The 26,391-nt window shown below is 47.3% G+C and overlaps 1 protein-coding gene across 4 annotated transcripts in view; it reads right to left on the bottom strand.

Moving 5' to 3' along the window:
* Positions 1 to 350: 350 nt before the first annotated feature.
* The window catches only part of LOC137588470 (zinc finger MIZ domain-containing protein 1-like), an 84,274-nt gene continuing 58,233 nt past the window's right edge, over positions 351 to 26,391 (bottom strand). The window contains exons 4-23 of one of the 4 annotated variants that reach the window (XM_068305581.1): positions 25,900 to 26,013; positions 23,331 to 23,436; positions 8,956 to 9,091; positions 8,599 to 8,713; positions 8,156 to 8,373; positions 7,869 to 8,070; positions 7,494 to 7,769; positions 7,236 to 7,418; positions 7,073 to 7,147; positions 6,827 to 6,995; positions 6,603 to 6,744; positions 5,958 to 6,168; positions 5,768 to 5,873; positions 5,527 to 5,687; positions 5,380 to 5,447; positions 5,208 to 5,276; positions 4,883 to 5,127; positions 4,641 to 4,804; positions 4,266 to 4,550; positions 351 to 4,176 (exon numbers count right to left, since the gene is read on the bottom strand). In XM_068305581.1, the coding sequence (XP_068161682.1) occupies positions 4,069 to 4,176; positions 4,266 to 4,550; positions 4,641 to 4,804; positions 4,883 to 5,127; positions 5,208 to 5,276; positions 5,380 to 5,447; positions 5,527 to 5,687; positions 5,768 to 5,873; positions 5,958 to 6,168; positions 6,603 to 6,744; positions 6,827 to 6,995; positions 7,073 to 7,147; positions 7,236 to 7,418; positions 7,494 to 7,769; positions 7,869 to 8,070; positions 8,156 to 8,373; positions 8,599 to 8,713; positions 8,956 to 9,091; positions 23,331 to 23,436; positions 25,900 to 26,013 (3,153 nt within the window). In that variant the 3' untranslated portion in view covers positions 351 to 4,068. Of the gene's footprint in view, positions 4,177 to 4,265; positions 4,551 to 4,640; positions 4,805 to 4,882; positions 5,128 to 5,207; positions 5,277 to 5,379; positions 5,448 to 5,526; positions 5,688 to 5,767; positions 5,874 to 5,957; positions 6,169 to 6,602; positions 6,745 to 6,826; positions 6,996 to 7,072; positions 7,151 to 7,235; positions 7,419 to 7,493; positions 7,770 to 7,868; positions 8,071 to 8,155; positions 8,374 to 8,598; positions 8,714 to 8,955; positions 9,092 to 15,023; positions 15,091 to 18,422; positions 18,525 to 23,330; positions 23,437 to 25,899; positions 26,014 to 26,391 lie in introns of those variants that run through there. The other 3 variants (XM_068305580.1, XM_068305582.1, XM_068305583.1) reach the window with 3 other exon arrangements.

The raw sequence follows: 26,391 nt of genomic DNA on the forward strand, positions 1-26,391 counted from the left end.
TGGATTAAACGTTCTGTCAAATCACGTTGGACTGTCATGAATATTGTTATAAATTTTTATGTTCAAGCTAAATATGTTAAAATTCAACAATAAACTTAAGCCTTTTTAAAAACATTTAAAATTCTGACTCAATTTCACCTCATTACATAATTTAAAATTAGTACAGACCATATATGTGTAATTCCCTCTTTAAATTGAAATTCTGAGTATATTACTTCTTCAAAAACTCACACTCCCAGTGGTGGAAAGATTAATTCAAATTTGCCACCCGTAATTTACACTTCTTGTTTAGATAGACACCCTGTTGACTGTGCTGCAAGTTCACAAAAGACAAGACCACAGCATACAGGTATCATCTGAATACATATTTATTAGATAAATATTAGGATGTCACATCATCTAACTACATACAGTTCTGCAAGACTAAAAATCACAATTAGTTCCTTTATTTTCTGACCAGTTTAGAATATGAAATGATTGTACATACAATGTACACAATAGAGACAATGGCCACATCGCATGAATCACCTTAGATTGTGTCATTTTTCCCAAACGCTCATGATATCAAAAATTGTACAAACTATGGATTCGGTTACAATCTTCAGGACCCGTCCCTTCATCTGTCGTTCTCCCCAACTGTTTTCTTTGTAACCTTGTTTTTTTTTTTTTTTTTTTCTTAAGCTTTAGCAGGTGACAAACTAGAACACTTAAGCTAAATATTACATGTAAAACATAGCTGTCCCAGTCCCCCTAACCAAAGAGGTGAAAGTATATTACAGCAGGGGAACAAAATGCTGAGATACTAACAGACACTAGCTAACGGGTTTCATTTTCCATATTCAGCCACTTCCAGTAGAGGGGTTGCAAGCTTTTTATTATTCTGAAGAAACAATGCACATTCCCAGGGAACATGAATACAATTCAGTTCACATGTCTCTATATTCATTTACATATATACAGGCATGTTGGGACGTTTGTTCTAGCCTTGCTCGGAATATCATCTCCAGGCCAGATTAATGAGCGTGCCCTTACTCCATGTTTTTTTATTTTCATTTTATATTTTCAACAACTTACCCCAGATAAATGGCCCTTTTGGTCGTGATTGTGCAACTAAAAATTTTGGCTGCTGCCTTATCAACCACTTTAAAATGAGAACATGATAAAAGATGACAATCGATAAAGAGTTTCAATCCAACTAGTAAATAAACGTGAAGAGTGGCAGTGTCTTGATTATTTGTTGTCTCTTTGTGACATAAATATGAAACAACATGTCAGCTGATGCTTGTAATAGTTCTTAAATGACGTTTAAAATAATGCTCACATAAAACCGTTACACACAATTGAAAGAAATTGGATTTCTAGCCTTACAGATTAATAAGAAAAACCAGTACAAAATAATTTACCAAAACTAAAAAGGGGATAAAAATGTTTATGGTCTCATGCTTTTAAAAAAAGCCAAATTTTCTATAAAAAAAATATAATCATGGATTTATTTAAAATATGGTTGTGATATATCTTTAAAATACCACTGTGTATTGACAACAATTATGATATTCACATAGCTCACTAATTACACTGCAAGCAATCCTTTTAAATCCATTACTCTTCAGTATCACTGATAAAATGTGAACATAAACTTGTGAATAGACAAGATTTTCAATCCAATTCATCCGAGCGTGACGGAAAATGTCTGATCCGCGAAAACTAAGATGCACGACCAACCGGAACGACGCGGGAAGAGGAACACCTGTCTGCAGGTGCGCTGGGAGGAAGCTGACTAGATGACACGACGACCTGCAGGTGGTAGCTTATGAGACGCGTTGACAGGAGAGACTGTCGAATGCTGGTTACAAAGTCAGTGGTTAGACGGGAGCGCACGCGGTTAGATGGACGACAAATGATCGGAAGGACAAACATGACCGAGATGATACAAAAATATTCACAAGGATATTTACAGTACAATAGCATTTCTTAAAAAATAATACATTTGCATACTGAACAGCACTCTCCTCGAAATGTGAAACTGACAACAGATGTGGTAAAAAGGTCTGCGTGACACAACTTTAAAGGAACAGTCCGCCCCAAAGTCACAATTCAGGCCTGTGTAGATGGAGAGTCGGGTGAAGTTTTTTTTAATTCTCTCAATGCTTTTGGAGCAAAAAAGTAACGTTCTGCAAAACGACGCAAGAAGATGGGGATGGTCTTTAGAAGTTCAGCTCGTATGGAGCGATCCAAGTCAAGACAGGAAAAGACTTTATTCACACGCGACCCATCTGAGGAGGCTTGACCGTGTGCATGTGAGCCGTAATGAGGTATGTAAAGATCTCAGGTTCTCCCTGGTTTCGTCTACAAGTGCGTTCGAGCTTGTGCGCCATCCTCAGACGGGCTCTGACGCCGTTAGCTTAGCAGCCACAATGGATATTTCTATTGAGTTGTATGAGTAAAGTCTTTTCAAATGTATTTTGGATCTGGAGACTGGATAATGCAATATACAGTAGAGCTGTTTGGAGTCATTCCACGCCTTAAAGTACCCACCTTCCTTCAGAGAGTTCAAAGGTCGGAGTTTTGGGACTCGTAGTTTTATTGCCGTTTTCTTCTTTTATTTTTTTGTTTTGCTGTTTTTCATCTTGACCTTTTGAGATCGAATTTATCCACTTTTGGAGTTACTGTAGCGACAAAAATGCAGCAAAGCTCCATAAATGTTGTGTCTTCACCTGACTTTCCATCAGAGCGTCACTGAATTCTAATCTGTGGGTGAACCGTTCCTTTCAAAGCCATTTCCCAAACAGCAGTGACTATAAACCGACTTCGTCCTCCTATTAACATAAGATCACCTCCCATCACACCAACACACACACTCACACACACACACACACACTCATACACGCAGTCTTACGCAGGACCAAGCAAATGCAAACGTCTCCATTCTCATCCTCTAACTTTGGTGATGTTGAGCAGTTTCCCGCCCCCCAAAAAAAGTTTCGTTTAAATGTCGCAGCAACAAAAACGAGACAATCCAACGGAGACTGGATGAACGTCTCGCCGTCCTCCGCTTCATCCCTTCAAGGTTAGCGTTAAATAAATCATACTAGAAAAAGGAAATTCCACACGAACGGTTCTTCACCACATGGAACAGCACTAGACAAGGGCTTGGCACACATGCACTTTGTAGACTACTTTAACAGCACATCATTTAACAGGAGAGAGATATTGCAAAACAAACGCTGACATGAGCGACAGCGAGGCTCATGCGGAGCAGACGGCATGGAAGGAAGTCGTAGCAGCAAGCAATAAACGCAGCAGGATCGTTACGGGAGCCCGGACCTCTCAGGTCGTACCTTTTCCTTTCCTTTCAGACGTCTCCTCTTCCTCCTCCTGCAGGGATGAAGGATGGGATCTGTTTTTTTTTGTTGTTTTTTTTTGCTTTTTTTTTGTCACAAAAATACGTATCAAATTGTGGAAAAAGTGGAAGCCAATCATTCCCAAAAAGGTTTTGTTATCAGAAGAGCAATTTTTTTTTTTTAAAAAGATGTTTGTCAAAGACAGACTGATTTCATTGTTTTTTTTTTTCCTCGTTGCCAAAATCTCTTTGTGCTTTTAAATGATGTGTGACGGACAAAAAAACAGTGCAACTAACCAGGGCCGGTCGGGGAATGGAGCTGTGACACCGGGAAGCCTCTCAGACTGGAATAACAGTGTGGTTTTAAAACGCACTGGCCAGACAGCGCAGGCTCGTCTCAGTTTGTTTTGTACAGCAAATTCCTTTTTCTTCTCAAAAAGGAAATAAAATCATGGATAAAAAAATGCTACAACCGGTTCCTAATGTGCACACAAACCAACCAAATAGCTGCACAGTTCAGAAGTATTGCCACGGTGGAGGAGGGGTGAGATCCTGCCGTGTCTTTGAGTTTTGACCTCCGTCAGTCAAAATCTGCGCTGGCCAATCAAAACTGTACAAGAGGAAGAAGAGAAAAGGAGTGCATCTTTGTGTTCGTCAAGTACGGAGCGAGCGACCGCCTCGGCGACGCCGCGGGCAGTCAGAAAGAAGTTCACGGGTTCTGGATTGCCTCAGTTGTTTTCGAAGAGCGATAAAAGGTCGTCGTTGCTATTGCTGGGGAGGTCGGGGGGGTCCAGGTAGGACAGCAGCTCGTCGGGGTTGGCCAGCTCTGGAAGAAGCTGAGGAAAAAAAAAAAAAAAAGACACGCGGTTACTTTGGTTATTTCAGGCGGACGGCGAACGTTCCAACAGGGGGCGTCAGCACTCACGTCTAACGACGGCTCGGGCATGTCCGACCCCGCCTGGCCGTCCAAGCTGCTGGAGGGGTTGAAGGCCAGATCGCCGTGGGGGTGGTTGTTGGGGCCGGGCTGCTGCTGTTGCTGCTGTTGTTGTTGTTGTTGCTGCTGCTGCTGAGGAGGCGGAGCTTGTCGCGACGGCTGAGGAGGCCCGCTGTGGTGCAGCTGCTGCCCTGATTGGCTCCCAGGGTGCGGAGATGCGTGTAAGCTCTGCTGCAGAGGACCGTGTGATTGGTCGTTGCTGACAGAGTGAGGTATCTGTTTGTAGGGGGGGGCGGGTAGGAAGGGGTGCATCATGAAGGCGGTCGCTAAGCGTTTAGCGGTGAAAGCTAGCGACGGAGCACTCACCGAGTCGGGCATGTTGTGGGACAGCGGCTTGTCTTGGGCCATCAGGCTGTTGGGGACGTCTGGCGGGTGGGACAGCTGAGGGCCGTGCATGAAGTCGTTCATCGACGTACCGCTGGGGGCCACGTGGGGGAAGTCGAAGTTCCCGTGCCCCTGGTAACTGTTGCCTGGAGCAGGAAATAGAAACCGGTCACCACATGGCGAACCTGATTCAGAGCAGGTCTGGCTGTTTGTTCGTTTTCTACCTTGGCCGCCGTATTCGTTGTTGTTGCCCCCTTGCTGGGAGGACAGTAGCGGGTACGGCGAGGGCCCGGGGCCGAGCTGAGCTATCATTTCCATCACATTAGGCATGATCATTTGGCTTGGACTCATGGTTTTGAACCTCTTGGCCAGCGGTCCGTCCGGATCCTCCTTGATGTGGATGTCGGACTTGATGGCCACCGGCCGCCAGCTACACGTCGGGTCGATGGTCACCTCCTCGAACTCCGAGCTGGTGAAGCAAGAAACGGTCATCACCCAGAGAAACTAATGCAAATACATGTTCAAGAAGTGACTCTGGTCTCGGCTCACTTTTGAATGGCGTTCAAGATTCCCCACATGTACTGGTCCACTTCTAGCCCCTCCAACAACGCCGTTTTACTGAGGGCAGAAGAGAGGCCGGGCTTAAAATGTGAAAACTGGTCATGCACACGGAGAGTGATCACATATGATGGGATGTTCCCATGTAGATGGATGAACCTACTTGCATACAGGACACCGCCATGTCCCCCGCTCACAGTTCAGTTGTAAATAAGACTCCAAGTCGAAACACTGCAGGAAGTAGAAGGAAACCCGTCAACCGGAACCCGTCTACCCTCGCCGTGTCTCTGCTGATCCCCGCTCTGCTTACCTGGACGTGTTTGCAGTCGTGGCCTCGAGCTGGAAGCTGTATTCGCCGGAAGGTGATGGGACATTTGAGGGAAACCTTAATGGCCGTCTGCTCCACGCCGTCCTCTCCGTTGAGCGTTGCGTTGCCCGATGACGCCGCCACGCTGCTGAAATTCCTCTTAACTGCAAAGCAAAAGGAGACGAGTGTAAGCAAAGGGACCGATCAGGTCAGGATGTAAAAGGTGGCGTTCTTGCCGACGTACCTTTGGTGATGCAGTGCTCTGCAGGCAGAAGCCTCTTCTTCAGTAAGCCTTGGAGCACAGAGCGAACTGAGGGCCGGTGGACCAGCTGCAGCACGAACAGATGCGACTGGGAGGGCGACAACAACGTTTGTTAAACATCATGTTTAACCCCCGGAAGTCTTTAAAGTCCGTCTGAAGATCTGAGACTCACGCAGCAGCAGGCGGTGACCGTGATCTGGATGGTGTTCCTTCCAGGCTGGCAGACGTGCTTCAAGTGCAGGGGTTTGTGGGAGGTTTTGTTGTCGCCTCGCTCGATGGTGAGCGGCGTGGCGTTCACGCTGACTTGGACTGACGCCGGCCAGTTGGTGTTCATCTGACGGTCTTCATGGTGGTAGCACTTAAACTGCAGCTCCAGGTCAGATCTGCGAGCAAACAAGAGAAGTTGAAGTGTTACGGGGGATTTTGATCCAGAATGTGAACCAGCAGGGCGGACACCAACGCCAGGATTTTAACATCACGGAGTGGACAAAACCTTCCCAGTGGGAAAATAATCAGAACCCGTTGGGAGTGCCTGCAGCGTCGCTATGCATGAAGGTCGGATGAAGCGAGACAACAGGTGTCAGAACCATCCAACCATCTGATCTGTGTTTACTTTTCTTGGTCCGTTAGTAAAAAGTCAGTGTGAACAGGACCCGGATCACTGGTCCACAGCAAATGAACCAAAGTACAGGTGTGAAAACATCCTCACTCAGCCAGGGAATGTTTGGTCGACGGAGCTCAAAGGAAGGAAAACTAAGCAATCATGAAGCTTTAAGAGGAGATTAAACATCTAAAGGCGGACTGAATGTCGTCTTACCTCCACATGAGCGTCTGGTGCACAGACGGTCGGAGGTGGAAGACGTGATTGCTGACGGCCAGGTTGTGTTCTAGCCTGAAGGGCTCCAGGACGACCCCATCCCGCACCGGGAACGTCAGGCGCAGCTCCTCGTTGTGATTGGCTGCAGGTTTTGAAGAGCGGTCAGACCGTCACGAAACAATCAATTAACAAAAAACTGTTGGGATTGTTTTCTGGTTACTGACCTGGAGGCGGAGGGAGAGCGGTGATGTTTGGTTTGATGTCAGGAGGAAAGGGCGGCTTCACGTCCTGGTTTGGCGACAGGTAGGGGGGGATGTTACTTCCTGGGGTCATTGGAGGGGTTGGGTTGCCCGGCACCGGAGAGTGAGGGTAGTTCCCCACTGGTCTGGGTGGCTGCATGGAGGACAACGGGTGAGTGAACCAACATGAACCGACCTGAAGGGGGGAGGCTGGCCCAAACCAGGACTTACCCCGTTCATGTTGCCCTGGCTGTACTGGTAGCCGCTCCCAGAGAAGTTGTTTGTTTGGCCGTTAAACGGCGGCTCCTGCTGTAATTTGATCGAAACAGATTAAAAACCCTCCCCCAACATTTCTACCAATCCCATCATAATAGCTGAATCGGGGCGTCTGTACCTTGTAGTACTGCCCCATGGCACCACTAGGCGGCGGGTACTGGCCCTGCACCTGCTGCCCCGGCATCCTTTGTCCGGGGTAGTTGGGGGACGGCAGCGGCCTTGAGGCATTGGGTGTGGGGTACTGGCCCTGCTGGGGGGGGAAATGGTTGTTTGGTCCGTACTGCTGCCCGCCGTAGCTCGGCTGGAACGACAATCGTAAACTCAACAAGCAGCTAAAAGATGAAGATAAAACGGGGTTGGGGTCCCATCCACCCACCTCCCCAGGATACTGCCTCTTCATGCCCTGCATGGGCATGCCCTGGGGCCGGGGGCCCGCGTAGCTTTGCTGCGGCATCCTCTGACCGTGACCCCCGAAAGGCCCCATTCCTTGGCCTCTGGGCTGATTCATCCCCATGGGGGGGCTGCTGATGTTGGACGCATTCATGCCTGAGCCCATGTTTCCAGGGAGGGACGGGGGGCCGCGGGGTCCCGGCTGGTTCATGAACTGGCTGTTGTACGGCTGGTTCGGGGCCATCTGGAACGAGGAACTCACCTGGAAGACAAAACGGGTTCAACCAACCGTCAGTGAGTCGACCGGTCACCTGGCAAACGCTGGTCTCTAAGGTGCTGGCAGGTGTTAGTCTGGTCCTACCGGTCCATATTGGTTCATGTCCTTGTTCTGGGTTTCTTGCAGCGCGGCAACAGTCGCCGTGGCGGTGGCAGTCGCCGTGGCGGCGGCGGCAGCGACTGCAGCGGCAGCGGCGGCGGCGGCGGGCTGGGTGAAGTCTGAAGGAGGACGGGAGTGAGGAGGGATGCCCATTCCTCCAGGACCAGCGTTCGGCCCCCCAGGGTAGCTGGAGAGGAAAGGAAGTGATCTTAGACCCGTCACACTGGATGGGTCAGAAGTAGATCTTGGGCGGGGGTCGAGGGTCCACTTACTTGCCACCGAAGCCTCCCCCTCCAGGGTAGTTGGGTCGCCCATACATCCCCTGCTGCATGTAGCCCTGGTTGGAGTTGCCTTTGTTGGGGAACTGCTGCTGGGGGCCGGGGAACTGAGGGGAGTTCATCCCTGGGTTGTTACCTGACATCCCTGAGCCCATGGGGTTGCCCCCGGGGTTCATGGGGTTGTTGTTGTTCGCCATGGGATTCCCCAACACCTGTTGAGATAGTCTTGGTTAACTTTGGGAGGAAAGGAGGTCAGGAACCAGACGGAGTTCTACAGATTGTTGATTCACTCCATCAGTGGGTTTGGTTTGGTTTCCATGAAGGTTTTTGGTTCTAGACTCACTCCCAGTGGAGTCAACTTAAGGTCAGGCAGCTCTACTATCTCATCAGGTGGCTCAAACACACTCCTGTGTGTTTGGACAGGTGTGGGACCTCACCTGGCTCTGCGACGTGTTGGTGACGCCCCACACGGTGGTCACCACGGACAATGAACCCGGAGGCTGATTGGTGTTCTGTTGCCAGGGAACGGAGTCGTAGGGAAAAGAGCCATCTCTGTGAGGGACAAAGACACGTCAAGGCGGCCCAAACGTCACTTCACAAACATTTGTTCAATCAGAATCTGTTTGCAGTGAAAGGTAGGGAAAGACAAAGCTTTTAGTGTCTGGATTAGAAAATAAAAGCATATACTTCCTGTTGAAATACTACCCGTATTCGCCACATGTTCTGGGGTTTGAGGGGTACAGTTTGACCCTATAGGCTCTCCTGTGGAGAGGTGAAGGGATGCGAACACTGACCCGTGTGAGAGGCTGGGCTTCATGGAGCTCATTGGCGGCTGCATGGGCACCTTCCCCGGAGGTTCGTTCTGTCTGCTCTTCTGGTGACGGAGGAGGAGGAGGCGCCCGAGCTCCTCGCACCAGGAGGACAGAAGAGCTGGAGGAAGAGGAGAAACGATGAAACGAATAAATCTTTATCTGATTTCAGAATGCCTGAATCCAAACAAGGCATCTTTACAATGAAAGCTAAGGCGTTTCGTTGCAGCTTTTTGGCCACTAGGGGTCGCTCTGGGCCTGCAGATGTCCCCCAGACCTCCCCATCCTCTCCCATCCCTACCTACCGCCTGGTTTAAGCAGTCACCACAGACCGCGTTTGATCAAATCATATGCTTTTCATCTGCGGCGCATGTTGTTGTCCCGAGCCAACTACAAAAGACTCACTTTCCTCTTCCTCTCCCTCGCCTCCTCCTCACCTCTCCCGGCGGTGTCAGAGGAAGAAAGGGGGGGTTGGGGGGGGGGTGGATTAAATCAAAGCGTGGGGCAGCCGTCGCCTCCCATGATTCAACAGGACTTGTAGGCTGACGAGCGAGCAAGCGAGGGGAGGGGGTGGGAAACGGTGATTTCATCTGCGGTTTTCTTTTTGCTCAGAAAGCCACGTCAACGTGACAGCAGACGGTGCAGGAGCGTAGGCCCGTACATACGTACATCCGTCCCCCCACCCCCCCATCCCCCAAAAAGAAAAGGAGGCCGAGTGAGTCTGAGAGGCAGGAGGCATCAGGCTAATGGGGCTGATGGGAGGGAGGAACAAACAAAAGCTTCTGACTCACATCACAAACATGGCAACCCAGAGATTTGACCACACATGACTGCTTGCGAACAGAGCGAGAGCTGGCCGACACGAGGAAGCAGCGACGCCAACGGCGGCTTGTTTTAACCCCCGCAGAGGTAAAATAAATGGGACGCGAGACGTCCTCTGAGCGCGCTGAATTTTTTTCTGAGGACAAAAAAAAAAAACACACCTTCTCCTATCGTTGCGCTCCAAAAGGCACCTCCTCTCCTCTCCTCTCCTTTGAGCACACCAGCCTCTCGCTCTGTGCAAAGATGAGGACCGGAATACAAAAGACATGTACAGATGGTGCCAGGAGTCCCCCCCCCCCCACCTCCTTTAAAAGCAGCACGGGGCTGGGGCGCAGAGGCAGCTGGGTTTTTCCTCCTTCCCATCCGTTCCTGCTCTCTCTATCTTTTTTTTTTTTTCTTCCTCCCCACTCCCTCCATCCTCCTCCTGTTTTTTTGGCGAGGCAGGTGCCAGGAGACAGGCTGCTCCTCCTCCGGAGGACTGATCTGCCTTTTTAAAAAAAATTTTTTTTTTACGCCGGCTGTGCTTCAGTTGACAGAAAAGGTGCTCTTCCACGATCGCCAGGCAGATTTGTCGTTAGCTTTAATTAAATGTAAGCGGGTAATGGGTTTATGAGTTTCACATCTCTGTTAGGAGAACCCTCCCCTCTTCTCTAGACCTTCTGATGGAGGGAGTGTTCAATTCCAAGGGCCTGGCGACTAGCCAGCGCGCTACGGCTCAATTAGCTCCCATTATTCCCGTCCAACTAGAGGTAACCTGCACTTCTTCTGTTGCTCAACACGCCTGCACAGCTGATCCCGTAGTGGTTAGCTAATGCCGACAGGAAGAGCCTCTCTCAGGGACAGCCTGGATGATGGACACAAAAGACGTTCCTCCTCCCTGACGGCTCATCTGTTTCCCACCCGGAGAGGAGCCAGAACTGGAGACGAGCGCCTTTGTGGCTCGCTCTTCACAATCACTTGTGTGGAGTGAATCAAACTGCCGTTTGGTACACACAGCCTCCTTCTGCTGTGTTTACATTCGTCTCGGGCCCTCCATCAGGACAGGGGCCTTATCCTGTTTGCCTTGCAGAGGGGTCCCAGGGGCCCCGGTCCCGGCTCTGAAGCCATATTGATATTCTGGTGCTCAGCTGCGCGGCGCCGATGGTCATCCACAATCGAGGGCTGTGAACGCATCTGTTGGGACTAGATGGGTGGCTCCGCTAGTTGGGACTACAGTTTCCAGCTTCGCTCTGTCACCAGGGGCCCCCCCGGGGAAGGCATGACAAATGACGAGGAGAGCATCCCTGACAGTTGTTCAATGCTCTGCCCAATGATAACGCTCCCCCCCCACATCCCACCTTTCACCACAAGTGCAGGCAGAGAGCCTACAGCACAATGTCGGTTATTTCTGTCCTACTAAGAAAGATGGAATCGCCCTGCGACCAACGCCCGTCACTGCGCTGCCTTTATTCACTCAGGAAAGGCATAAAACTACTGTGATTTTTAGACAGGCAGCAAAAGACGTCCTGTTTTTAGAAACTCAATCCCGCCCTGTCCTACCTCGCAGATTCAATACCTTTAAAAAGATGCAAGTTACCTCTAATAAGGCTGCAAACAACATCTAGGATCCACCTCAAGAACTCATCCAGGATGTCCATGCTAATAGAATATGCTAACTAGGAGACAACAATTACCTATGCATCTCCACTGGACCAGTTCAGGATGTAGACGAGCAAAAATAGATCAGATATTTCCTGTTTTAGGCCCATTTAAGACGTATACGATACCAACAGAAGGCTAGAAATCACTGTCCGGTCACACTGGACGGTCTCCAACTTTCAAAGTCACGTCCAGTGCTGACGATGAAGACGAGGCCTCATATCTCAGCCTCATTACAGATACATCTGTCAGCGGACAGCAGAGCCGTAAATCCAAACTCCAGGTATTTACAGCGAGCCTCCTTTTAGTGCGGCGTGTTTTTATAGTCGCCATAAAAACTGCTGACAGCATGTTCAGCTCACCCAAAGGAAGAGCCACGAGAACTGTGTTTATTCTGCAATGATTAACAAATGATCCGTTATATTCAGGTCTAATGGTGTTTAAACCCCCACCTCCACCCCACCCCACCCTCGGAGCTTGAGAACAAAACCTGAATGGCTACCAATATGGAGGTCGCTCATTCACTCGCTTTCCCTCCGTTTGCTGGCAGGAGGACTGAAAGGAGGCAGCAGGTAAGGCAGATGCCAAGAGCTCTTATGATCCCCCCCCCGCCACACACCCCTCCAAACTCAGCATCTAATAGACACCTGCTCCCTTGTCAAACCCCGACTCCCACCTGGCATCGCCTGCTGTAGCCTGGTCACCAAACATCCACACATCACCAATCCTCCCATCACACACACGTCCTCACCTACCCCCTCCCACACTAACTGTAAATACCAAGTCCAATTTTTCCTCATAAACCTGTCGGAAAGATTCAGAGCCCCCAGACGGCCTGTTTGAAGACGTTTAGCCAGGAGGCCGAAAGCAGAACAAAGACCGCCAGCAAACTAACAAGAGCGGCGCTAGCGGGCTGCGCTCTTTGGTTTCTGAGGGAGCTCTCCTCCTCCGTTACAGAAAGGTTTGAATGGACACCAGCCTCCTGCAGGCCAAAGTCAATTAAAATAGGAGCGTCTGGGGAACCCTCGCATCCCTGATTACTGGGAAGCCATGTGAAATTAAAAAAAAAAAAAAAAACATGTTTAGTTTAGCCAAAGAATGCCTCATTTATGCGCCTCGCGTCGGCTTCCCGGAACTATAAAAATCTGGGATTTACCTCATAATACACGGAAAATTCTACGAATGCCAAACTAGCCTGTGTAAACTACCGGCTGGATCATAAACCTCCTCGCTGACGGCCGCGGCCGCCGCCTGGCAGCGATCAAACCTCCATGTCTTTCCACAGATGCAACACATTTTTCATCAACGGCAGTTTGATCATTAAATGGAAGAGACTGTTTTAAAGAGCAGCTATAACAAAGTTAAAGAGGCGTCAACGCGATTTATTTCATCCATAAGATTCATTCTCTGCACAGAAAACCCGTGAAAGATAAAGCTAAACCTGTTAGTGCAGATGCTAACGTTTTAAATGTGGGTGAGATTTGGTCACGTATTTCAAAGTGATGCAGGATGTAATGGAAAGATGTGAAGCTCATGTCATGTGACACCCCCCCCACCTTTTGTCATGTGACACGCCCCAAAACATTTCTGGAGTTTCACAACAAAACACTTGTCTATGGCGGATGCATGAACTCAAAACAAGTGTGCATTTTAGTTAGGACAAGTTAGGAAATTAAGTTTGTTCAACATGGGCTTAATTACTGCATTGTGGGAAATGTAGTTTTTGGTCAAAGCACACTTTTGACCCTTTTTTTCGACAGTCTGACCTTTTACGCTCTCGCGGGCCACATAAAATGATGTGACGGGCCACATTTGGCCCCCCGGCCTTGAGTTTGGCACATGTGGCTTAAAGAACATGTTTTCACATCGTGTGGAGATTTTTACACTTTATGACCCCAAAGGAGTGATTCTATGTTTGTTTTTTCAATCTAGCCCTCGTCTTCTTCACTGTTCCTTGAAGGAACGACTTCATTAGCGGTGGAAAAGTATAGGGGAGCAGCTACAACTGCCTCCTGTCTGCACCTCGTCGTCGTCTGTGGCACTATTTCCTCTTTGGAAAGTCAGTGATGTTGGAGTCTTGTCAATGAGTACTTAGGCCCGCTGCCTCATGGGGAGCCAGACTTGCTGGCTGGGTTTTATGGCTGCCCCGGCTTAAATACAGCCTCCTGCTGGCCACATGGCCGCAATGTCGTGCCATGTCCATCCGGCGAGGAGAATTCGGAGGTGGGGGGTGCGCTTGGAGTGGAGCCAGAAAGGTTTTTACTGAGGCCACAGACATATGTGGCCATGTGTGGAAAAGAAAAAGCTGTTTTAGGGTTGCTGTTTTCAAATCCTGCATTCAGAAAACCGCAAACAGCTCCAGAACTGACAGATAGGAATCCGAGCCAATAGCAAACATGTTTGTGGCGCTAATTTCTTTCTATAAACATTAAAGATTTCTAAATAAAAATAAAAGAAAGTCAAGGATAAGAGATATTTATCTTGTGTGTTGGTAGATTGAAGATGAAGATTATCTCGTATATCTTTAAAGAAATCCACTTGGCACCGGCGGAAACTGGAGCAACACATAAAATACGATTTATGCAGATCTCATCGCTCTGGCTGTCACTCCCAAACCTTCTCCAGAGCAGGCCAGCTTTTTCAAACATAATCTCTTTTGGCACGAGCGACAAATCTCTTCATTAAAAGCAGGGCACGCCATTCAGGGTCCGTGTAAAACAAGAAGGTGGAAATCTATAGCATTCCAGCCCCCCGGTGAGAATTAATTCCTGTTGCATTAAAGCCAAACATCTTCATCTGTTACTGTATGTCGCTCCCTGTAAGCTGATTTAAGCAAAACCACTCCTAAACCTACATCTTTACGTCTTAAATCAGGAGGTAAAATATGCTGGCGGTATATTTAAGTGTCAAATCGCCGCCGTTCAGTGTAGATGATGCATATTTTACATTTTAATTTAGATTTGTGTTTCCAGCTGTTTCATTTATTTCCATTACATTTCTTACTGCATGAAAATAAATGAGCAGACTTTATGAACTCTCTGGAGTTTCTTTAACTGTGCATTCCTGCCACGTTTGTCATTATGAGAATATAAGTATTGGGAATTTAACTTTTTTTTTTACTGTTGTTTAAATGCTGACTAATTATCCTGTTTCGTTTCTTAAGCTTTTTAAGTGCAATCAGAACAAACTTTATCTGCTTAATATGAGTCATTACTCAACACCGCTGACAGATTTTTATAGGGTTAAATAATGACTATTTAAAAATCAAGACTGCTGATTATATATTTTGTCACTGAGCAGCTAAAAATGATGAAAAGCATCTTTACCGACTGATAAAACCTGGACTTATTTTCCTGAACGGGACGGATCCGCCTCCAGGTTCCTAAAACCGGCCCCAATCGCCTGGCGGTGCTTTAAGCGTGTTTTAACCGTGTACTTCTGCAGCCAGATTATGAGATGAGCAAAGAAGCGGCTTACGGGAGGCAGACGGTTTCCCGAGCAACAGGCTGCTATTAACCAAGACACGCCCTTAAGCCCTGGTCTGCAGTGATATTAATTAGGCGCGGAGCAGATGTGCCCAGACTGGTGCCCACCTCGGGGTTCTGGGCAGGACCGGCAGCGTCACGGTTGGCAAACGCCGCTGGCGGATTCACCTGCGACCTTTTCACAGCGGGCCTGGGGTCGGGGCCTCCCTTCAGCCGTGCAGTAGGAACAGACACCGGAGGAGCCGGGGTCGGGTCCCGACACCCCTCCAGGCTCATTAGAGGCGTCCATATGTGCAGCAGAGCAGGATGGGAATAAAAGATGAACGGTCGGACGCTCAAACCACCGAGACATTTTTTACATGTATGACAAAAAGAAACAAAAAACGAGGAATCGTCGAATCCTGTCAGCTTTAGTGTCATTTATGATTCATGCTTCAGTTTCCATGAAAACACTTTCAAAATTATTCTCACAGGAAGCTCCTTTAACTTTTCTTTACTCTCATAAATGTTTGTGACCGTGTGTATGATGTCACCTGCGAATCTGATGTCATCGCCTGCACATCTGATGTCATTCACCACCTAAAATGAAATGTATGAAAACGACACAGCGTGTAGCTCGTAGCGCTAATCAGCTAACTCAGGGCTGCTGGTGATTGGCTGCATGATGCTTCACTGAACAAACCCTCAGTTTGTTTTCACGTCAAATTTAACTGTCAAAGATGTGAATGAATGAAAGCATCGATATAATAATAGATAATGATGTGTCAGCAGTTATGCTTTCATGATGTTTATGTAAGTGTGTGTGTGGGGGGTGTGTGGGGTTGTGCTGCATGCTTGATAAAGACAAATTAAGTCCTATTGATGTAGTTTGAATCCCAGTCATTGATCACTAAACGCCTCTTTAATGCGCTCTTTACAACGATCCGATCCAGCCGTTCATTGCCACTCGTAACGCCGACTTCTGCTTCCTGCTGCTATTCAAACAATAAAAGCATCGCAGTAAGAAGACGAGGAAAGGCCTTCATCCTCTTTCTGCCTCATCTTCACGGCAGCATCGGTTTGAATGCATCAGAGACGATTTTGGTCAGGATTCAGCATTTAGATGGACTCAGCAGCTAAAAGTGACTTCAGGATGTTAAGAAGATGCTAATGCAAGATGCTAACATGTGAGTATTTTTGGCACCAAATGATGGAATATCGAAATGTGGAGGAAAAAGCTCATAATTTATTCAATGTGTTCATCAAAGATAATGACAGATATTTAAACTGAAAAAAAAATAAAAATTAATAACTTCCAAAACCAAAACTGGCAGAAATAATACAATTATAGAACTTTCCTGGCTGTGATGTCACACTGAGAGCGATCATAGCATCACAAACTGGGATGCTACCCCAGATAATATTAAAAAATAAACATCAGATCTGCTCTTCAGAGGATTCAGAATCAAATACGATCAGAATCCGACTTTCGTTTTTGATGACATGATCACAACACAACAAAAGGTCCTGCGAGTGCTAAACTGGATGCTCTTTCATTAAAAATCGACATGAAAGGATCCCGAATGTTTCACAAACGCACAAACTGCTGCTGCAGTTTTGATTTGGAAATTTTCTTGGAAAAAGCTTCAGAAGAAAAGATCAGTGCAATTTCACAATTTGGAGGGGGGGGGGACAACAAAAAAAACTGCCTTCGATGCAGAGAACAAAAGAGGAATTCATGCTGACAAAACAACAGTAATGAATAGTTGGAAGCGTGGAGCGTTTAGCGGCTAGCCAGACGTCTCTTCACCAACACGCGCTCCTGTCTTAGCATGTTGGGAGCCGTCCCACAGACGGGACTTTACTGTACAGCTTAACCAAAACCCCTCGACGTGGAGACGAGTGAAAAGTAACAGAACACACCAGGAAGAGACGCCGCCATCGCCGAGGTAACCGAAAATCCGTTATGAAAGTAAAATCTGTTAATTTATAACCAACATGAGCCAAACAGGTGCGTTACCATCTCGATAATAAGGCAGGAGATAAAAATAAAAGGAATTTGTTATATAATTTGTGGATGGCACAACCAGCTGATGTTTAGTATGTTTGGGGTTACAGTTAGTTTATCCCCATCAGCATCTCTGCAGATTCGTGGTATAGCATCATTTTCAGGAACACCTGAAGAAAATGGAGACAAATTTAAAAAACAAAAGAGAGATAAATGATCCTGTGTGTTTAAGGCTGTGCTTTTATTTTGGAGGTTACAGATTAAAGGTCTTCTGCAGCTGAACTAGCTTCAGGAAGTCATTTCCTGTCTAGGTGTTCATCAGGTGTTTAAGACGATGCTTTTTTTTTTTTTTTTAGCTCTATAAATGCATAAACATCCATTTTTGGGCGGACTGTTCCTTTTATTCCGAACACGCAGAAAACAGGTGCATCAGCATCCCGGCGAGGTCTAGACGTCTAAACTTGTTGCTCCTCTCTGAGACGCGATTGGACCACGAGAAACAGCGAATGCGATCCGACACCGGCGGATTACGGCATGGGTGGAGAATCTGTGGCACCGGAGGGGGGTGGTGGGGGTAGTAGGGGGTGGGTGTGATAAACTGCCAAGAGTCTCACGGAAAACGCCGCCTCAAGTAGGTCAGCGCGACTCGGAGAGATAATCAAGGCCATTTTGACCCCTTGTGTGTGAGCTGCAAGTGGGTCAAACGCAGCAGTCAGCTGTTGCAACTCTATCAGGCCGGGCGCTCGTCATACCGTCAAACCCCATTCCGTTAGTTTAAGACGTGGCAGGGTGCCCCCGTCTGCACCCATCAACCCTTTATCTGCCACCCCCACCCCCCAGGGGTGAAATAAAGTGAAGTTTCTCTTTCCTGGTGCACAAATTCATCCAGAAATCTAGAAAAGGCTTCCACGGCAGAACAAAAGCGGCGCAGGGCGGCATTAATCTCTGCACGACTGAAGCCAGCAGCTATTTTAAAGCGTTCTCAGTGTCTCTCCCACCTTCCCTCTCTCCTCTCTAACATTCTTCCTCCCTCCCTCCCTCCCTCCTCTCCCTCCCCGTGTCTCAGGGCAGCAGCTCCTCTCTGTTTTCCTCTCCTCTCCCTGCATGTCCAGTGACTGACTGCACAATACGCATCAATTATTCATGGCTGCTCTCTCCGTTTTCGCCGGCAAAACCAATCACAGATGGAGTCACCGCTAATGGGCTCCTGCTGTACTTGCCACCGGCTTCTTTGCACTCAAGCAACAAATACCCCAGAGACGATAAGAGGGGGGGGGTGGTAGAAAAAAAAACCGGGGGTGGCAAAGAAAGAAGAGGGGGGAGGAAGGAACTTCATACGGCACTAAGCGGAGAAGAGGAGGACGCACGTTTGTGGTCAGAGAAGAAGAAAAGGTACAAATAATTCAGGATTAGGAGCCGGCTTCTGCAGCAGCAAAAGGGTTAACGACGGAGAGAGAGGGGGGAGACAGACAGAGGGAGTGGGACGGAGGGGTGGGGGAGAGAAATGCTTATCTCCTCACCTCGGATGTATGCAGCAGTTATTGATGTATCTCCTTTTTCTGTCTAGTGATCCATTGCTTGCTCTCCCAATACACACATCACACAGAAGCAGCCACAGCCACTTCGCCAGAAGGGAGAGAGGGGAGGGGAGGAGAGAGGGGAGGGGAGGGGAGGCGAGGAGGAGGGAGGGAGGAGGAGGGAGAAATGCAGCTCACATTTCAAACCTGCAAAAAGGGGGGGGGGGTGGTGCCTAATGTGCAAGACAAGCCTGTGTGTTGGCCTGAATCCAGGAAGAAGAAGAAGAAGAAGGTGAAGGAGAAGAAGGTGGAGGAGGAAGAAGAAGAGGAGTAGGAGATGGTGGAGGAGTAACAGGAGTAAGATGAGAAGAAGAAAAATGAGGAGGAGGAGGGGGAGAAGACGAAGATGAAGAAGAAGCTTCAATCATTTCACTTAAAGCAGCGTTCACTAGTGAGAAACTAGCAAAGGATGGTTGGAGTGGAAAAACACCCAAATGTTGTCTTCACACAGTCGACTTAATCCATCAGGATAGTCGGTGTAATTAAGGAGAGAGGAAGAGGAGGAGGAGGAGGAGGAGGCTGGCCATCACAGAGGGAGGAGTTAAGTATTTGGATAAATAAGTACACCCAAGTAAAACATCACCCGGAGTGGCTCTGCAAACAGAAACGCTCCGTTCAGGTGTTGACATCATCATCAGGCGGAGTCGAGCCGAGCAGCAGGCGTCAACGCGATTGGTCGGCCGCGGACGGAATAACTGCGACAGAAGAAGAAGAAGAAGAAGGACGGAGGAGCTCCGCCGCTCTTATCTCCGGTCTTTCCTGTTTGTATTTGTTCAGCTAGTATTTACTATCAGCTGAGGGCACGGCATGACTTACAGCCCCGACACCCCCGCTGCAAGTTAACACATCAATCATGGCTGGCTGGGAGGCTCCGCATGCAGCCATCATACAGTGTAAAACACAACCATACTCCAGAATGAACGCAGAGGAGATTTATAGCCGGACGAGCTCCAATCTCTTTCAAACTGCAAACTTGACTTCATTAAAAGTAGAAGATTCACATTTGATGCAGCGACGCGGCTGCAACACGCACCTGTGGTAGCGACTGTTACGTAGAACCGACCAATCATGTAATCATCTGATCGACTCAAGACGAGTTCAGGAGCTCCTCTGTAAACAGAAGCGAATAAATAAAACATGTTTGTGCATCTTCTGTTTGTCTGACTGTGCAAACAGGAAGTGTTTATCAAGAGGGTGGGGACTAAACGCCACCTGAGGACACGATGTCACCTGGGACCAGGAGAAGGGAATGGTTGATGAACCTGTTTATTCCAAGGCGGCTGATGCGAGGTTTTCGGCCACCAGCGCCGTTGGAGGCGTCCGACTTATTCTCTAATTAGGAAAAAAAAACCACGTGTTGAAGCGCAGCAGCGGCTGGAGAGACGCTCGGGAAAGGGGAAGACAAATTACAGTCTTAGAGGCTGTTGTGTGTGTTTTTTCTGACCTCTTTATTGTGTGTAGGATCAGTGACAACAAGTCTGAACGGCGAATTTGGAGCAACACGTGTGTGGAAGTCAGTTCACTTGAAAGGTCTATTTAACTTTAAAAAAATGTCATATATTTGTATTTTATCTGAAATTATAACCAAATCAAGCAAAGGAATTTCATCAGCAAAAACTTTATTTATTTACTTTACAATTAATTTGACCATGTTTTTTTTAAATGGCTCAAATAAGTTAATTAGCACGTAGCTACGGCTAAATAATCTCACACACTCCCTTCCTCATCAGAGTCTCCTGCCCAAACAAGCGTTAAGCTCCGCCTCCATTCAAACCAACCTAAAAAAAAATAAAAAAATCTGTTTTTCTCTGGTGTTATTTTTCATGTTGACTTCTATAAATGTTCGATCCGGCCCACATTGTCCGCTGATCAAACCCGAGAACGGTTCAGCGTTCAGACGGACCGGCCCGCCGGAGCGAGAGCTGAAGCCCAACTAATTATCTGCTGAATGGCCGCTTCACCCGTTTGTTATGGGAGAGAATGACCGGCTGGAGGAGCTGGAACCTCCACCCCCCCCACCCCTCCCTCGGAAACTGGTGCCTCCTTTCACTCTTTCAAGCTGAGGAATTCCAAGAGCTTGGTGAGGCGCAAACGATTGGGAATGCGTCGCGCTGACCCTCTTGGAGGAGAAAAATCCCCCCATGAAGGGTTTTTGTCCAGAACCGGACCAAATCACGGCGGCCTAGACAAGGTTAGTGACGGCGAGGGGGGAGGCCCCCGACGCGGGGACGGCGATCTCCCGTCTTTGACGCCGCCTCGACTCCCTCGCCCTGCAGTAAGACAGTCCAAGTAATCACAGATTAATAGAGCAGGCTAATCTCATTCACAAAGAGGTCACTACTGGCAGGCCGGCGTCCCTCCCCCCAGCTCGGCATTGTGGGCCGCTTGCAAAACAGCAAAAGGACCAGAACAGGTTGATCCTGCCAAGGATTTCGCCAAAAGAAATCAGGCTAAATGTTTGCGAAGCGTACGTCAGCTGACTGTTTCATCGATGGAGAACAATCTGGGATCCTTTCAATCCTGGTTCTAACGACTTCCATGTGTCCTCAATCCGATACGGGTCTGAACTCCTGCAGAGATCTGAACGTCTGAACGGTGTTAATTTAGTTTACACAAATTTTATGTCAAATTCAGCAATAATTGCAAGTTATTGCTCTTGAGGTCCTGAAAATTAGGACGAAATCACCATGTTTGTGACACCGAGGTACGCATGGATTTACGGGTCATCCAATGGTGCCTTCAAGGTCACGCCCCTTCCTCAGACGCGGTAGATGCTAATCCTGATGCTAATGCTTCTAGCTGAGAGGTTACAGAAAAGAATCCAGCTAAAAATTGTGCAAATAAAGAGTTTAAAAACAATTTAGGGTCTTTAATGCTTGTTTTCAGGTTGATTAAGAGAAGACTAAAACTCTGTTGACATGTTTATTTGTTCTGAGTCGAGTCGTAAAACCAGGTATGAACTCCTTTTTTGAGTTTTGCCCTTTTGAGCTCTAATGGGGAAAAAAACACACAAAAAAACCAGCCTTAAACTGTGCCAGCCATTTCCTGAGGGACCACTGCGTCAAACCAACAACCTGTTTCAGCTGTAGGTCGGCTGCAAACCTCGACTTCCTGCGACTGAATTCAGCTCCTTCCTCCCCTCGGAGCGCCTGCCTCTCAACGTCCAGGACGGGAACGTAATACCCCGAGCGGCCGTGTGTCAGAGCCAAGACGAGTTAGGCCTGGTTAAAATGGGACACTAAATCTCATTTACTTATTAGCGCTCATCCACTGACCTGATGTCCTCTGAGGCCGACTGTGCCTCATTGCCTCCCCCACACACACACACACACACACACACACACACACACACACACACACACACACACATTTCTAACATAGATTTCAGAGCAGATTACAAGATGCATGATTCCACTGAGCAGGCCAACGGTTATTAGAGTGAGATTTTGGCTTCAGATGTTCCCTGGACACTTTTTCTTTCATGGAAAAGTCAACAAAAACCTGGACTGCACAGAGGGAAACTGTTAAATTTGGCTAAATTAATTAAAACAAAGTCAACTTGAGGGTGTAACATCGATTTAAAACATTGGTTTCTCAAATTTTCCCTCGGCCTGCTGTAGCTTCGACCTGCTGCTGACATTCCGGCCCCTTACTTCGTCGCCGGGCAACGACCCCCGTTGGATATCAGGGGGTTCGTCCTGCTCGTGGGGCCCCGGTGGGAGTCTCGCTTGAGAGACATCTCCCTTGGCTGCCAGGGAGGGCTTTCAGTTCCGCCTTAACAACCTCCTTGACCGGGGGGCCTCCACGCTGAAGAGCTTCTTTGCAGCCTGCTCCATCGACTCTCCAAACCTTCATGCATATAAACTACAGGTACATAATTGTGCATGAAATGCTCTTTGGGATGCTGCCTAGACTGGAGTACTTGCAGCTTTCCAAAATGAATACTGTTGCAGGAATTATCCCGACAGAGAATCAATTGCCAATCTCAACTAAGCCCATAAAGAAGGGCCTGAGATTTGATTTAGCATTAAGTAGAATTAAAACATTTGGCAGTGGAAGTTAATTGTCGGCAGAGAATGATTCCCCTCCTGTGGCTGACGTGAGAATGACAGCTCATGATTTAAAAGTCTCCCGTTTACCACATATGAAAAACTGGGGTGCTGTAAATCAGAAAAACACCAGAAAAAACTAGAACAATATGTGGCGCCCACTTTCAAGTCCCGGTCGACTTGGAGGCCCGAAAACACACAGAAGCACGGCTCGCGAGCCGTAAAGCGGAAACCACAAATCAAAAACTGTAAAGGAAGCACAAAATATTTTTGTTATCTTCGGAGCTGCTGACAGTCGATGCGTCTTCATCGCGTCGGGGACTTTTTCGCCGGTTTGATAACAACGTTTAGCGGTTATAAATCCACCCAAATAATCCATCATTGAGCGAAGATGACGGAGTCATAAGAAAACATTAACTCAATAGTATTCGGCTGCCAGTGACAAATGGAAAATTCTACTGTACAAGGTCTGGAAAAACCAGGAATGTGCCAAGAACAAGTCGGAAAGAGCCGTAAAAATGATACCAGATCATCGTTTGTCTCTTTTAGTTCCAATCCTAATCTGAAACAGAACTCGTCTATTGATGACTTGACGAGATTGGGCCTCTGTCTTTGCAAGAGTCCAATATTAAACTAAAAAAACACGCAACCGCTTTGCTAAACGTTGGAGTATCAGGATCTCCCCCAGCAATGGGAGAGTAGACGGAAACGCTGCCAAAAATCCAGACAGGAACTCTGAGGCCGGACGGTCCGGCGAGGCCAGATGGTCCGAGACGCGGTTTGAGGAAAACTCTGGACTTACCTGCTGATTTTGGAGTGAACTTGTCCCTGTTGGCAGCGCAAACCGCCAGCAGCCGGTAGCCCAGGTCCAAGTCGTAGCCCTGCTGCGCCGCTACGCGACTCACCACCTGAACACAACGACAGCATGCAGTCAGGAAAACACCCGACATTCTGTTCCTTTAACGAACTGAGGTTGATTCCTCCCGAGGACTGAATTAGCATTTTAAAGACTGATATGTTATTCCTTGGAAAACTTTGGCATGTCTGACATTACCCAAATATTATGACACTGCAGCGTTATTTTGGTTTGGAGGTTTTGCACACTGACGTTACTGTAGGAAATGGTGCTTTACGGATCGCCAGATGATTGAGGAGTTCTTTTTATTTCAAACTGAGGTTTTCAGATGGTTTATTAACTCAGTCTTTATTCTCACTTTTCATTCCATCTTTTATCCGCAAAAAAAGGGCAAAAAAAAAAAAAAGTTTTTCTTTATCCTCAAAAGTCTTCAAGTATCTTCAAGTATCATTGACTTGTGGTTTCCTTCTTGAGATATCATGCTAACTAAACAGTAGCAACACATGCTAACACTTTACCTTGATTCTGACCTTTACAAAAAGCTGAATTCTGGCCAAAAAAAAAAAAGTCGCCACCGGTTTATCACCCCGACGAGACGAGGAGAAGACGTGGCCTCCGGTGCGAAGATGCCCGCTGGGAGCAAAGTTAAAGAGAAACCTCCACATGCCACAGGAGGTAAAGTAAATCAGCCTTTTGAGGCACACGCGGCTTTGATTTAGCGTCGCCATTATCAGCTCAAAGAGACCAACGCGGGACATTTAGACCTTTAGGACATAACTAAAACCTGCATGGACAAATTCTTCTCCCTGACCGGGTTTTCACAGCCTGCTGTCACACTGTGTAGTTCAGGACTGGCCCCGAGGTACAACAGCTGAACCCTGCTGTCTGCACCGTATCATTACCTCCTGTAAGTATAGTGTTGACGTGACACCAAAACAGAATATGTATATATGGCCTTTATTTATAGGAATCCCCCATTAAGAAGAAAATATATGAGCATAGGCTGTCTAATTAGAATCTAAACTCGCCAAATGGTAATTTCAGTGTAAGCAGTTATAAGAAGGAGTTCTAATTTCAGGACTTAAATTGTACACAGTTGGTGCAGCGGTGGTGACGGATTGTTCACCATATAGCATATATCACTCATTCTTCTGAGCTGTGCCGTTGAGGATAATTAGGCTGGTTTTTGCTTTGTTTTCACAAACATGCTGATCCTCTAGGAGTTTAAAGTTTCTACAATGTAAGACAAACAGCTTTACTGTCACAAAAGAAGTCTAAATAGAATAAATCATTAAAGATAAAAGATATAAACGAGACTACATCCCTGGAAGCACATCTCTGAAGCTGCTAACATAAACTGTGTTTATCAGTTGTCTTGATTTAGACAATAAATATAAAAAACAAGAAGAAACATCTTCTAAACCTGATAATTTTGACCTAAAAACTGGAATAAAATTTGTTTAGTGACCCTAAAAGAAGTTAAATACAAAGATTTGTTTATTTCACTTGACTAGAAATAAAAATGTCCCTTTCAAACTGCTTTTTTTGTTGATTCTTCCACGTTTCTGAGTGCAAAAATGTGGAAGTCGGTGTGTAAAGAAGCAGACAACGTGTTATTTACTCAACATAACTCAAAAGACCAACCACCTTTTTTCTGCAGCTTTACGCGTTTTCATTAAAACTCTCTTGAAGTGAATCCAGACATAATAATATTAGCCGTTCGCAGACATCTGAGGCGTCGCTACCTGTGTGACATCACCGAGACCGAGAGCGGTTAATTTCACAATTACATCAGATTCTCCCTCCCATCGCGGCTCAGCCTAAAGTCTGTGCAGCTCGTAAACTAAAAGGAAAAGCCTTGAGATCTTCACGGCAGGAAACAAATTGAATTGGCGAAACGGAGGAAAAGGCACCTGCTGCCGCGCATTACGGCGGTAACACAAACAATCACTCGAACGCAGGGATATGTCACAACAGTTTCACTGCTAGCTCGAGTGCAAATCTCTGGGGTTCCTTCGCTCGCTGCCGCCACGCTTTCTCTTCAGGGTTACAAATCACACTCAACAGGCGCTATAGGTATCTCTTTTATCTGCTGCTGGAGGCGCCATGGAAACGTGTACGTTAAAGCACAGTATGGCCCAAGGTGACAGGTGAGTGGCACATCCAGGCCACCGTATTTCACTCATGTTCTGTTCTGTTTCTTGGCCCGAAATGAAAGAGAAAGAGGAATACTTTGGTTTGGTAATCCTTCCGTTTGAATTCACACATAAATAACCCAGAACCGTTGCTAAAATGACACCAAAAAAATCCCATAACACACCTAAACGCCTTGTCTTCGCACCTAATAAGCTATATTTTCTAATATTATCTAATAATTAGATTTACATAATTAGCTTCCTTCACCAAAAGCAACATGCAAACATTTAGGAGTCATCTTTTAAAACATTTCCTTAAGCAAGTTAATATTGGTGAATGTCATCAACCCGATGACTCTCGTGTTCGTGTGTTCGCTCACCGTCAGGCATCCCATCAGGCTTTGCTCGAAGGGCCGCTGGAAGGCTCGGGGGTCGCCGCACCAGTCCAGCAACTCAGTCGCTGCTGTTTGGAAATTTGCTGGATTTTGTAAGTGCTGGAGGGGAAAAAGGAGTAAAGAAATGTTCTTTAATGAGTGTCATTAGAGCGTTATAACAAGCTATTACTCCTTGACTGTGGATGAGGTGGAATCGCCATCGGAACAAGGAGGCCACGCCAATAACTTGATGAATAATTAAAAGCACTCAGGGCGACTTAAAAACAAAACACCGTCTTTTTTTACGACCGCATTCCCCAAAATGTATCTTATTACACTTAACATGACTTATGTCGTGGCTTTAAAGTATTCATGCGGGGGCTGAGGGGGTGTGTCTCCATTAGGCTTCGGCCCTCCTCAGGTTTCTGTTGTGCCGCTGGGCGCCATAAATCTCCCCATGCGGCGGCATGAATGAATGGCCCAGGAAGTCCTTGTTTC

The sequence above is a fragment of the Antennarius striatus genome, chromosome 21, assembly GCF_040054535.1.
Source record: "Antennarius striatus isolate MH-2024 chromosome 21, ASM4005453v1, whole genome shotgun sequence".
Lineage (NCBI taxonomy): Eukaryota > Metazoa > Chordata > Actinopteri > Lophiiformes > Antennariidae > Antennarius > Antennarius striatus.